General features: G+C 33.2%; 3 protein-coding genes across 5 annotated transcripts; all 3 read right to left on the reverse strand.

The window, feature by feature from the left end:
• Positions 1-1,067: 1,067 nt before the first annotated feature.
• LOC112521546 (general transcription and DNA repair factor IIH subunit TFB5) lies at positions 1,068-4,356 on the reverse strand. 3 transcript variants are annotated; one of them, XM_025130464.1, is made up of 4 exons: positions 4,266-4,350; positions 3,842-3,897; positions 2,515-2,577; positions 1,068-1,411 (listed from the first exon to the last, which is right to left on the reverse strand). In XM_025130464.1, the coding sequence occupies exons 3-4, from the start codon at positions 2,547-2,549 to the stop codon at positions 1,234-1,236; spliced, it is 213 nt and encodes a 70-aa protein (XP_024986232.1). In that variant the 5' UTR covers positions 2,550-2,577; positions 3,842-3,897; positions 4,266-4,350; the 3' UTR covers positions 1,068-1,233. The 3 variants fall into 3 exon arrangements, with proteins under 3 accessions (XP_024986232.1, XP_024986233.1, XP_024986231.1); XM_025130465.1 differs by having other exon boundaries at positions 3,802-3,897; XM_025130463.1 differs by lacking the exon at positions 3,842-3,897 and having other exon boundaries at positions 4,266-4,356.
• A 1,103-nt stretch (positions 4,357-5,459) lies between these two features.
• On the reverse strand, positions 5,460-8,399 carry LOC112521312 (protein cornichon homolog 4-like). Its single transcript, XM_025130089.1, has 4 exons — positions 8,283-8,399; positions 6,879-7,060; positions 5,824-5,946; positions 5,460-5,727 (listed from the first exon to the last, which is right to left on the reverse strand). The coding sequence occupies exons 1-4, from the start codon at positions 8,352-8,354 to the stop codon at positions 5,691-5,693; spliced, it is 414 nt and encodes a 137-aa protein (XP_024985857.1). The 5' UTR covers positions 8,355-8,399; the 3' UTR covers positions 5,460-5,690.
• Positions 8,400-11,955: 3,556 nt separating this feature from the next.
• LOC112522213 (uncharacterized protein At4g22758-like) lies at positions 11,956-13,283 on the reverse strand. Its single transcript, XM_025131308.1, has 3 exons — positions 12,985-13,283; positions 12,330-12,564; positions 11,956-12,242 (listed from the first exon to the last, which is right to left on the reverse strand). Exons 1-3 carry the CDS (start codon positions 13,276-13,278, stop codon positions 12,016-12,018), a joined length of 756 nt encoding a protein of 251 aa, XP_024987076.1. The 5' UTR covers positions 13,279-13,283; the 3' UTR covers positions 11,956-12,015.
• Between the last annotated feature and the right edge of the window lie 764 nt (positions 13,284-14,047).

A 14,047-nucleotide genomic window follows, 5' to 3' on the forward strand; every position in this document is an offset into this window, starting at 1 on the left:
TTGTTTAAATCTAACTTGGATTTTATATTCCTCTCAGCAGTTTTAAGCATGTTGTGAAGCTTTGTGAGAGTTTTATCTAAACTGTTCATATTGTAGTACAGAACGAACTGATCATATGATTTAGATAAGGAATACGAGAACCGAGTCCATTTCCAATTCCTTTTCCACTGGGAAGCTAAGACGGACCAATCGGTTAATATACCATTTCATTTGAAAACGTAGGTACTGACCTACGATCCCTCAGTCATCATACAGGCATGTAATACCCTGACTGGATCACCTCACCTACCTAGCTTGTAACTGAAACATAGACTTTAGTGAGGACATCATATCTAAGCAGTCATGTATGCATGATCCTACAATAACTTGGTAGCATGGGGGCTAACATCAGGCAACCAACAATCAGCGAGTCCTTGACATATTTATCATAAGCAGCCATGAATTCAGTTGTAGTTCTAGCGAGTGTTTTTGGGGGGGTTCTCTAGCAGGGTAAGTGTTTGTATATGGCCCCTAAGGGTCGGTTTGGTTTGTAGGAATGGAAAGGATTCAGGGGGATTGAAATTCAAAATCCATTCCAATCACGTGTTTGGTTTGTAGGATTGCTCGGATTAGAAATCTCTCAAAACATAAGATTTTGAAATCCCACGGGGGTGATTAAGATTTCAAAGGACTTCGTAGGATTTGTATATAACAATGTTATAAAATATATTAAAAACATTTGTTTTTCTAATAATCAATGAATAAAAAGGTAATTTAATTATTTTTATAGCTATTTATAATTTGTTATTACAAATTATTCATAAAAAATGAAATTCAATTCCATTCCAGATACTACAAACCAAACACACCAAAGATTTCAATCCAAATCCCTTCACAAAATCCAAATACTTTCGAAACCATTTCGTCAAACCAAAGCCCCCTTAAGGTCTTTCCTCTCTCATTCTATTTTTCGTTTATCAAATAAAATTTCCTATTTTTACTTGTTACCGGACAACTAACCAATTCCTTCAAAAAAAAAAAAAAAAAAAAAAAAACAAAGATTCCAACAGGCACAACCCCTAGTTTTTGCCCACAACACCCGTATATTTTTTAATCAAAAACTAGATGTCATAATCAAGTAAATGCATAAATGCATCATTACCATTTCTTGTTGCACTTGAAGATCACAAACATATAACTATCATCCAGGATGTGTATATAATCTTTTTGCAAAGTTGATGGTAAAAAGAAGAATCAAGCAGGTTTCTCGTAGGTATTTTTCTCCCTGAACTCTTGAATAGCACTTCTTATCATTCCATCCACATTGCTGCTCACAAACAGGTGAGTACCATCCAGGATGTGTATAATAAACTTCTGTGATTGCGGCAACGAAGCGTTGTAATTGATTATAAATTGAGCCATTGGTATGTCACTGCAATAACAACACAATCGGGGGAAATAATAGAAAACTAAGTTATACCTACTAGAGAGAATTGACAACATGTGCAATGATTCAGATCAGCCCCATTGTTGTACCCTTTTGTTCTTTTAACCGCAGTATAGGAATCACCCAACTTATTCAGACAACACGAGTGTCAACATCATCCACAACTCGTTGAATAGAAGTCAGATATATGCAATGTAATTCATGGATTAAAATATAATTTAGAGGTCAAAGCTAAAGATCTTAGGGAAAATTTGCTGCGAGTTTGGGGAAGGAGGTGAGATGGTGAAAGCAATTCTTCTCTATGATAGTTTAGGCATCGTGGGCTCACGGTATGAGTAAAATTCAAGTTGAACAAAACTTTATTTTAGGTATCTGCTAATAAACGTACAGAATGTAAGAAACATGAAGATAATTTCTTTCTTTTGCCCGGCTGGGATTAATCAAGTGGATGAGATTCGGTATATTTGTGCACAACGGATGGGACAGAAAAATTCTCACCTGCTTAATTCCAAAAAAATGACGCTGACATAACTACTTTTAGGGACTTGATTATCGCATAGGAAGCCTTAAAAGCAAGCAAGCAAGAAGATGGAAAGCCCCTATTGGAGTGTGATTTCCTAAGTTTTCAAAAAAAGAGATTAATTTCCCTTTATAGGGAACACTCTTACCTCCTCACTTTCAGGACAGCTGAATTTTAATATCTAAATTTCCCACATTAGTTCTTGCAAACTAGTATTGTTGCTCCACCCTTATATTCACATCTTATAGCAGGCAATATTAACTATTTTTAACTTCTTAAAACTTCCTATTGGCTACTTCCTCCACCACTAGTTTCCTTCATGGATAGCTCATAGGGCATCAGGAAACAAGAAACTTACAAATTAAAGGCAGTTGAAATAGCAGGCACTATAGTATTATAGACAAACATATTGGCATCTAAAAGGCTTCTCTACATACCCTAGGCATACTCCTAAAAATTATTCCTAATAGCAACTACATGCCTAGTTAACCAAGATGGATTCACAAGTAAAAGCAAAGATGACACAGTGGCAACAAAAATAAGGATTTGTATCAAACAAGCCACTTACCAAGAAATAAATATCCCTTTGGCTGCATGCACCATGATGTGGATGTAATGTATCAGTAGTTGACTGCAACATCAACCAATAGAAACTTTATTTTATGTGACGAATATAAGAACCATATAAAGTAAGGTAAAATAACCCTTGTAACAAATTATGAAACCCACAGCAAGACAATTACGAGCAAAAGCAAGCTCACACACATAGTGCATACATACATTGTGCAAAGCATTTGAAATGACCCAAACAGGAAAATAGAATGAGGAAACCTAATGTGGCTTGGAATTTTACTACTTCCTTTCTTCAAATTTAGAGACACGTTTGGAAAATGAGTCAAACCATCATCTTCAGAGAAAAAGAGTGGTACTGTTGTATATTATATAAGATGAACTTCTACTATTTAAACAAATATAAAATCATAACTGTTACAGTTGAGCAAACAAATGAAAGCGTATCAATCACATAAATCTCTAAAGAAGTCAAATGCATTGCTAGTTTGAAAAGGAACTGATAGTAACAAACAATTCCAAGTTAATCCAAGATCCAAGATTACTCGTACCCAGATTCTGCATCTACTGAAAATGACTCAAATGACATGATTTCATATATTCTTCCCAAAATTGTAAATTTGAACGAATAAGGTAGTAGCATTGTCGCAAGCAATTCTCAAAATTCAAATGTAAAAGCCAAGACAAGTAATTGTAATTTTTCTATCAAATCACCAGAAGAATCTGATGCCAACTTCAAAGTAAGAACAAGAAAACTCAAATTTGACATTGCAATGCATGTAATCTTCTAAGTTATTTCATTAGGAGGAATGTCATCAAGGGTCATGATTAGAACAAACTTGGTCACAGTGTTTCTCTTTCAATTACGATAAGACAAAGGCACAAATGAATTAGGAGGAATGTCATTAAGGGTCATGATCAGAACAAACTTGGTCACAGTGTTTCTCTTTCAATTACGATAAGACAAAGGCGCAAGTGAATTAGAGCTACCATGATGCCTGATCCACTAATCTAGCATTTGACCACATGACAAATTTTATGAAATCACAACTGTGACACCGATTACAAAAGGCACCTAGAAGTGACCGGAATTAAGAGGACTCTTTACATGCCATAAATTGTTCTAGCTTTAGAAACTATCCAAGTGGCATAACTTTGATATGACTCAAAAGACCTATCGTCTCAGTTTCTTTATCAAAGTAGTCCATGAAAACTGCAAATGGAAAGTATTGCAATTTCCATGAAAAGAGAGTATAATTTTGCACCAGGGATACAGAACTAATACCTAAATCAAAATTCCTAGGCATGTCTCGAGAACATCATACCTGAATGCCAAATTGTCTTTTGACCCTCAAATACGTAGTTCTGAGGTTATCGATCTCTGTAACATAACAGTATATATTGATTATAATCCACAAACAGAGTTTAAGTATGAAATTTATATATAAAAGCACCAAACAGAAAATCAAATTGATAAACATAATGTGGTGACGAACAGACTTTCAAAAATCAGAACCAACTAGAAACCCTAGATTTCTACATGAAGATATTAAGAATTACGAGGAGGAAAACTCCCAATTGGCAGTGAAATTATTATGGTTTCTCAAACATCCTCAATTAGATACAATCAATCAATTAATCAATCTTTGCGAGAGAAGGAAAGGGAGGGAGAAAAAGATAGAGATCGAGAACAATCAATGACGAGCTCGAGATGCAAGTAAAAAACAAGACTTGAGAAACGAAACTTACTGTTATGAGTGTGTCTATGACTGAGAACGAGAGAAATTGAGAGGAGGTGGTGGCAGTGGCGGTGGTTCCAGCGAGAAGAAGGCCGCTCTCCGTTAACCACAATCTGCCGTCGTCAGATTTTAACTTACGGAGTAAATTACAAAAGTAGTCCCTATACTATTTCTTAATACGCTTTTAAGCCCCGTATTTTTTAGAGTAGTGCAAAAAATTAACAAGATCTCGACTTTCTTACAATTTCTAATCCGGTATGAATATATGATTGAATGAGACTCAACATGATAAGAGGGTATGACAGGATCAGACAAGACAGAACTTGACAAGTTGTTTGTATAGTATTTGGTATGACAGGGGTTAGATAGGACATGACTAGACAAGTTGACACCAAACAAATTTTATACAGAAATGTCAACCTTACACAATATTTTTTCAAAAATTGGAAAGAAAAAAAAAACAAACTTTATGCAGAAATGCTAAGTTTGCATTTTATTTTATTTTTCAATTTTTAAGGTAAAATAGGACTTCATATAGAAAAATTTCTTCCGCATAAAGTCCGTGCGTAAACTATGCCTATTTCAGGAAACAACTTTACAAAGTGGCTAAAAACTGAAAACTCATTTCTAAAATGGTTGCCTGTGTAAATTTCCCAAATTATTTGATGATTTTATATATTATATAAATAGTTATAAATGACAGAAATCAAGTAAATATCTAAATAATAACTTTACACAATTTTCTATCAAATTTAAATGAAGAATTCGGATATAACTTATGGTAGTTTATAAAAACATGATTTATACAAAAGAAAAATTTATGTTTTATTCGGTTTGGAAAATCTTTACAAACTGACGGATGGGAGCTAGAGGTTGTTGCAGCGATAATGGTGAGTAGGAGTAGAGGCAATGATGAATGTGAGCGACAGTGACAATGGAGGATGTGAAGATGATGGAAAGTGGTGATGGTGGCCGCCATTGATGGAGGAAGTAGTTGTGGCTGATGTGGTGAAAGTAGAGGTGGTAGTAGACGGTGGTTATGGTGGAGGTAATTGAAGGTGGTGGACAGTGGCCACTGGTAGAAATTGGTAGTGGTGACCATTAAAAACAAATATCATATTACGTATTTATGATTATATCAAATTAGAGTAGGTAAGTAATTTTTAGTTTTTGTCTCATTCTTGCTCTTCCAAACAAACACAGCAGACCTAAAGTCGAGTGTTTGCATTAAATTAAAGATATAAAACATTATCCAAATAAGAACTCACAAAAACCATGGCAACTGAATCCTGTTTTTTGTAAATCTGAAAACCCCACTATTTCTCCAAATTTCAATGGGAGCAAAATGAATAATAATAATAATACAACAATTAAATGTTTCTTATGTCACAATCTAATCCTAAGTGTGAGAGGGAGGATGCATCAGCTTCAAAACCTACATTTCATCATCATCCAAGGCATTATAGATCATCCTACAATCAACACAAAGTAATAGTCACAAGTAAGAATCCATTCCCACCATATTCATATTCATATCCATATTCATATCCAAAGTGCAGGTGTCATACCAAAATAAGGTGATGAAGAGGAGAAATATGAGATATCCGAGTTTGAAAAGCCGTTGCTTCTTTTCCCAATTCAGCTGGTTAAAGATCTCCGTCACATCCACAAGATGTTGTTTCCGAGTGTACCTGGTAACATAAATTCTATATATGACTACTTTACCCTTGAAATAACAGACTTTAACGCTCAATTCTAACCTTTGAAACCAGAAATATATACAAACAACACCAAATCAATGATTTTGTAACTATAAGACCACTCCTACCGGATAATAAACCAAACCAAACAAACCTTGTATATCCACACAAGATAGGGTCTGGGGGTAGGATGCAAGCAGACATTGTCTCTGTCCCAAAGGATAGAGAGGTTGTTTCCAATAAAACTCCCGGTTTGCAAAACAAATATACAACAAGATAAGCGAGAAAAGTGGCATACAACTTATACAACTTCTTAAGGAAAGACACCGATGTCATCATGTATCTCCTCTGACTCAAACACTTTCCTTCTAGGATGTCCCATGAATGTTACAACATTTCCTTTTTAAGAAAAATTCTAAGTTACTTGCATATTTTTCCATCCTCATTAGTACGAAAAGCTTGATCGTATTGATTTGGGTTCATGGGTTCCTTTATTTGTATTATTGAAGGGCATTTAGATATCTAACAACATTTAAAAACTACGTACCAAGTTAAAAAAAAACTGTGATTTTCATGGGAAAGTGTAAACCAAACCCAAACAAGACCAATATTTATTGAAGGTCGGTGGGATGTACACAGACCAATCATCTACCCAAAAAAATAGAGTGGTTGTTTCACTAAAGACCTTCGGCTCGTGCAAAGTATCAAGAGAAAAAGAAATATGATAAGAGCATAAAACAAGATAGGCAGTGTTAAACTTTGAAAAACGGGTTAGAAGTAAGCAACGACACTGAAACATAAAAACAAATCAAACATACAAATAGTGTAGGTGCAAACTTCATGGGGAAGAGAGAGTAAGATATAAAACATTTAATATTAGTGAAAACTTGTATCAATTAAATAAAGAGATGAAGACGACTTACAATCTCACGTTGTAGTAAAGGTATGGCAAAGCAAGAAGAAACATCACCCAATGCCCCGTTAGAAGATATATCAAGCATAAAATGCCATGTGTAATAAATTCTGGTAATATCACAAAGTTTATCCGAGATGCGGTGTCATAAGGGTTAATATAATCAAACTCTAAATCCGCTAAGCACATAAGCTGCAAGACAAAATATATGATGTCAGAACCGTTTTGAACCCAATAATTATGGACACAGAACTCAAAACCCAATGCTGATTACCAAATTAATTGCAGTACATGCTCAACCTAACATTCCCCACTACTATGCCCATATAACATACATATCCGTACAATATCACGACCTTATCCCAACCAAACCAAACTGAACCAGTAAATCCCACTCGGAAGTAGGGTTTGGGGGTGGAATGTACTCAGACCTAATCTCTACCACAAAGAACAGAGCAGTTGTTTCTGGAAAGACCCTGGCTTGTGTAATAATCGAATACAAATATGTCCATCAAACAAATGGCAGCTAAGTTGAACCTTCTACATCTAGAAAACCTGGGCAATGCAAAAGTATACACATGTATATTATATGTGTGTATATATATGCATTGTCTGCAGAAGGGTTTTTGAGTGGTCAAAACATGTGAATTTCTTCAACCTCTATGCCTTATGAACAGTTATTTTTCAAGTTATTGACTTCTCAAACAATCGTAATCGCTTTTCATTGCAAACGAATCATCTTACTTGCAAGAATGCAGAATAAACACTACATGTTCAAGACTTCAAGAATGAGCAATTGTGGACATACACCATCAAGTACACCACAATTTAAGCAAAAACACACACACATTCTTGCATACAGTTTTTTTTTTTTTAATACAATAAGGATGGTCAGTTTGCAATGCAAAACCTAGCACAATGGTTCAGAAGATCAAATATTCATCTTTTTACCTAGTTTAAGGAATGGTAAAGAGCATACTCATCCAGATAGAAACTGAAATTTTACAAGACTTTTTATGATTGCTGGAAGCCAAAAGGGCTTACAAGCAGAATAAGTGTTCAAAATCAAGCAACGAAAGCAAATATTAGGGTACAAAACAGGAATGTACTATGCATCAAGACGATAAACTTCATAACTAGACTACGCATAAATTGAAATTAAAGTGAATTACAGATACATATTTCAATCCGCCAATGAAATTACAGAAGAACCCTAATTTCCAATCTGCAAAATCAACGAAATCCAAGGGTGTAGTTGATTTATAACTAGTTCAACCAGCAAAAACGAATCAAAAAAACCAAGACTTGGTAACAGTTAAACAAGTTACAGATCACGAATTGCAGATTCAGTGTATGATTACACATATAAATACAACTACAATTAATAAAAATAAGGCTACAGTTTTGAGTTGACCTGATAAACAACGACAACAAGGAGAGCTATGAGGATGAAGAAGAACAGTAGCCATGTAATTATCTCCCCCATCTCTCTCTCTCTCTCTCTCTTCTTCCTCCCTCTGTGCTCTCTCGTTCTATATACATATTGTGTATCTATATCTGTATTTATATTTAATCAGGGAGAATGACGAAAAACCTTGAGTTGACAATTTGCCCCCCTGAACTTCATGAATTATCTGGTTTGATCCCCTTGAAATTTGAATCCTATCATTCTATTAACTTTTTGAGGGAATTATTATATATGGTTTATCCTTTTTTATCATTATCGTCAAAAGTAAATTGGTAAATATTTTTTGGTTTAAAAATTAATTTATTCTATTTCATACATAATTTATAGATTTTATTATGAAACCAAATGTTAAAATTATGTATCAATGTATTTGCTTTTGATATTTTTAAAGGGTATTTTCATTATTTTCTTTTTTTATATATAAAATAATATGATTTTAACAAATATATCTATACTATATTATAAAGCATTTGACAAAAATTCTTAGAAACCATTATTTATGCATGAAGTACTGTGTATTAATACATATTACTTAAAATTTAAGATTACAAGTAAATCATGCATAAAATAGAACTTATTAAAGCTCCATTTTTAATTCGTATAACTAACTGTGGATATATATAATCAAATAGAGGATAAACATCTTATTTTAAAATATAAAAAATCTAAAATATAATTAGAATAATCATTATCTTTATAAAAAAATATTGTTAAACTAAAAATAAATCACCTCATTTTGACCTAAATTAAAGTATAAAAAAAATTGAATTAAAAAAATTATTAAAAAAAAACGAGAACTTTTAAATAGTTAATTTGATATTAATATCGATATATTTTTTCATATTTTTATGATATCTTCAAATTTATTTTTATTCAAAAGTAAAATCATTATCTTTCTCAAAACCACATAAATCATATTATATCAACAAAGATGAAAAATAAAACGAAACAATAAAATGAAGATGTATCTCGATTCTCGCGGCATTATGCGAATTGAGAAAAGTAGTTAAATATGATATACTAAAAATTCAAGGACTATGAATAAGTTGTACCAAATGATGATGAAAAAGTAATTATGAGTAGAAAAAATGACATATGTAAGGTTACGAGAATATTCTGATGTAACAAAATACCAACCCGACCAACCCATACGACTTTGTTTGGGCTGGGTTGCACTTTGGTTTGGGTTGAGATTTTTCAAACTGTAAACATTCGGCTAGGTTTCAAATGTCTTCAACTCAATCAATCCAACCCATGAACACCCATATTAAAGATGCTCTGAAACCTCGAAAATAGAGGTAATTTGTAATGACTATCTTAAGTAGGGACTAAGGTTGTCATGAGGAAGTTTTAAGGATTGTTTAGATATATAGTGAAAGAAGAGGACTTGATTTGGTGTGTTTGTCAAACACATTCAATTAAAAGAAATAATCATCAAATCATATAAAAGAAAACCATAAGGGTGGTGGCTGGTTGGTTTGAACTTGGTTTTAAAGGTTAAAAGTGTCAGGAGGTTCCAGGTTCAAATTCAAGGAGGAACAAAAATCCACTTGTGGCCACAGAGGTTCAAATACGGTGACTCCGGGCCATCTGCAAAGCAGATGGTCGTCTTGGGATTAGTCAGCTCGCATAGCGGGTTAGATATCCGGGTTAATAAAAAAAATCATATAAAAGAAATAAGGAAAGAGTTAAGATTGTGATTGTAACTTCTCAATGTGATATTTTAACCGAAAAAACATAAATTAATCACTTCTGATGTGTTTTGTTTTGGTGTGTTACTTGAAGCCAGAATAAGGGATGAAAATAGTAGAAAGTTTCAATAAAAAAATCGTTGATTTAAGATATGATTTATGTCTAAACCATTGTATTAACATTCTATAAAGCCAATTTTGTTGTAATATGATATGCGTTTAGTAGCATACAACCTTAAGGAGCAGTTTACCATGTCGATGGAGTTGAGAAAGAGGCCTTAAGGCCGTTCATTCAATTCTTGGGGGTCGTTAATGTTGATATGATGAAATAAAGATAGTAAATGGAATCCTCAAAATTACATGATGTTCGTAAAAACCATAACGGAATTCTCAACATTTCATGTTATTTACATTCATTGTAATAAGAATACAACATGTTTATTGAGAATCTCTATGAGACGGTCATAACCTTGTTTTGATTTTAAGTAGGTTAAAATTGAGAGTTTATGAAGAAGGGATGTTGTTAGACGGAAGTAGAGCATAATTTTAGAAAATTCGTATAAAATCGATTATAATTCTATTGGTTGATTCTTGATTCGCTAGAATGACAAAAGATTTATTTAAGATGACGTTAAAGCTGCATAATGTTTTTCATGAAAGAATGAAACATGTAAAATGAATTGAGATGAAAATTAATCAGGTTTGATCATAAGTTTTGTTAGAAGGAACTAAAATGAGATTTGTCAATATAAATAATGATAAATTACCAACAACCTGATGATGTGATTTCATATGATTGACAATCAAATAGAAAACGTAAAGTTTAGAGACATTTGGTAAATGGTAGTAGAAAACCCAATAAAAAAAATATAAACCTTTTAGGGGTTGTTTGGTAATTGCTGAATGGTTTGATGCCGAATGAATAAGTGGTTAAAATGATTAAGAGGTTCTCATGATATAATGTAAAATGAAATATAATTGTTTGATAATTGTGTACAATGAAATTAGGGCTTTTAATGGTTAAGGGAGATCCATGATACAAAATCATTCAGAGGGTTTTAGAACCATTAAGAGACAGACTTTTTTTTTGTTAAACAAAATTCACTTCTTAACGATTCAGAGATTGTCTATTATAAAACTATTAAGAAATAGATAAATAACTCATTACTTGATGTGTGAGATTGCACTTTCCAAAGTTATTTATTTGATACTTATAAATGCAATGGTTTCATGGTACACTTGAAAAGTTCATTTGAATGCTTATGATTTTATTATATGCATGCACAACATGCATGTGAACCGGAGTTGGGAAATCCACCAAAATAATCAAACTTTTTCGATGAAATTCATTTTTAGTATTTTTTTTTTAATCAAAATTCTATTTTAATCAGAAACTTAATTTTTAAACTAAAAAAAGATTTTCTTGACAGAAATATTTTTTTTTTTCTTTTTTCAATTTAAAAATAGGCTTTTCCCATAAGCCATTTGCGTTGATTTTAACTAAAATGGGAATTCGGTTTTAAAATTGGTTAAAAAATGAATTTGGTTGAATAAATTGATTATTTTGATCAATTTTTCTGAGAATTATATGTCATGAACTTTTCCCTGCAACTGTATAGTGATGGGTAAGAAAGTACCATTAACCACAAGGGTAGTGTGCCTGATTGGTTTGAGCTTGACTCCAAAGGTCAAAAGTACCAAGAGGTCTCAGGTTCAAATCCATGAAGAAATAAAAATTCCCTTGTGGCCACGGAGATTTAAATGCGGTGACTTCACGCTATCTGCAAAGCAAGTGGTCGTCCTAAGATTAGTCGGCTCGTATAGTAAGTTGGATATCCAAGTTAATCAAAAATACCCATGGAACATAGCATTAATCTTGTCAATGATGGTCTTGGAGCCATTATAACGAGAAGATTTCATACCTTTTTCTTAACAAAAACATATGTACATCTTTCAAGTATATACAACCGGTTGTTGTAGAATTAAAATCACCCATCAAGACAACCCAAAAGTTTGCCCAACAATCTTATAACTTTCTTGAAATTTCGACATATAAAATTGGGGAAGAGAACGGTTGGACTCGGAGGTGGAGAAGGAGAGCCGTTTCGCCTTGTCGAAATTATCTCGGGTCCTATGATGGAATTTTCGTTGCTACGCTTCCTCATGTAGAAACTCCGGCTGCCAAAGTTTCCGATCTTGTCCGACTTATCCAAACCTATATATATACAAACATTGTAATAACTTCAAAAGAAGATCAAATCCTTACAAGATTTGGAAAGACGTATATACACTTGAAACTTACATCGAAGACTGAAATGTGACGGATGCAACTCGAAGGTTGAAATGGAACGTTGATCAAGCCGAGGGCACCTGCCTTCGGACTCGTACTGATGTTTAACGATCTTCATTGTTTCTTCCACGGTCGAACCTAATCTTACCATTGCCCGGATTGCTCCCGGGCATCCCTCAACTGTTACATTCACCACCACCTTTGCGTCTTTGTTGTACTGATGCATGTGTAACTCCTTTGAATCTCTCTAAAATTAAAAACTCATTTGTAGAAAAATGAGACATTCTTATGTATATTCAGATTTGACGGTTTGTGTCTAACTGATGTAAGATTTCAAGACATGCAATTACAAAATCCACATAAATTTCCACAATAAAAAATAAATATGATTTTATAAATTTGTAATTATTATATTTCTTTTAATTAATTAAATAACTATTTTACAATACTTTTTTAATTACTTCTTTTATCTCATAATTAACAATAAAATTATTAATTTTAATAACAAACTAAAATAAAAATCTCTACTATTATTTTCATGTCATGTCAAGATATGAATTTAACTGACTCATAATTTCGTGTCAATTATAAATAAATGAAATCTTAAATTGAAAAATCTGAAATTAATTAATTATTTTGTTTATCAACGTCACCACAATTTCCTTACCTGAATTTTGGACGGAGAATAAGGCAACACTAACTCCGGTGCCGACGAGAAGATGTCCGGACGAGATCGGGAAATTGACATCAGTCCGCCGGGATCCTCCGTGGCACCACCAACATCGACGGTCAACAAAGCAGGCACCGAGTTGCATCTGTTGATGAATTTCAACGGCTTCTTTGAAGATGACCGTCGAACAATTACGACTCGGCGGCGAAGTCTGTGAGTAGACGGTGAAGGATGTGGCGGTCTGATTCTCCGGCTGACCGGAACTCTTCCACGGAGGCGCTTCTCTGACATTGATTATGAAAATGAAAAGGCTGTTCGAGTAAATGTATTATGTAGAGTTACTATAGATACAGGTCAGGTGTATTTATAGCCTTCGGAAATGAAGAGGTAGTTGTTGGTTGGTAATACTTGGAAGCATGTGTGTTATCGAATCAATTCTGTATTTTCGTTTCTCTTTATTTGAAAAAAAAATGAGATGATAAGTATATGTATATGTATATGTATATGTATATGTATATGTATATGTATATGTATATGTATATGTATATGTATATGTATATGTAGGGTTGGGTTCCCGTGAGACCAAATGTTTTTCGTAAGACCCGTAAAATTAATTTATGTTCATTAATCAACTTTATAAGCTAATGATCTAATGGTCTAAAGTTGAACGGTGGCAAATTTATGATTATTGAGAAGTCTCGTGGCAATTTTGTGATTATGAATGTTCAAATTGTGGATCTAATCCAAGGGTTGAGAATTGGTCTTACGGGTCTCATGAAAAACCCTATCTCACGAAAAACATTTGGTCTCACATGATTCCAAGTCTGTATATGTATGTAGAATTTTCTTATAAATCCAAAATAAACATACAAATTCAGTGTATTTTATTTAAAGTAGAATTTAAGTGTGAGATATATGTTAATTGGAAATTATGGGTGTCCGGACCAGTTTATGCATACATCAACTGATCTCATAGCTCATTGATCAATTTCTGTTAACATCTGATTTTCATGTTGTTCTGTTTTTCTTCTTATTGTGTTGTCAAGAATACGATAATGTG

Source organism: Cynara cardunculus, assembly GCF_001531365.2.
Source record: "Cynara cardunculus var. scolymus isolate 2C chromosome LG 11, CcrdV1, whole genome shotgun sequence".
NCBI classification, from domain to species: Eukaryota; Viridiplantae; Streptophyta; class Magnoliopsida; order Asterales; family Asteraceae; genus Cynara; species Cynara cardunculus.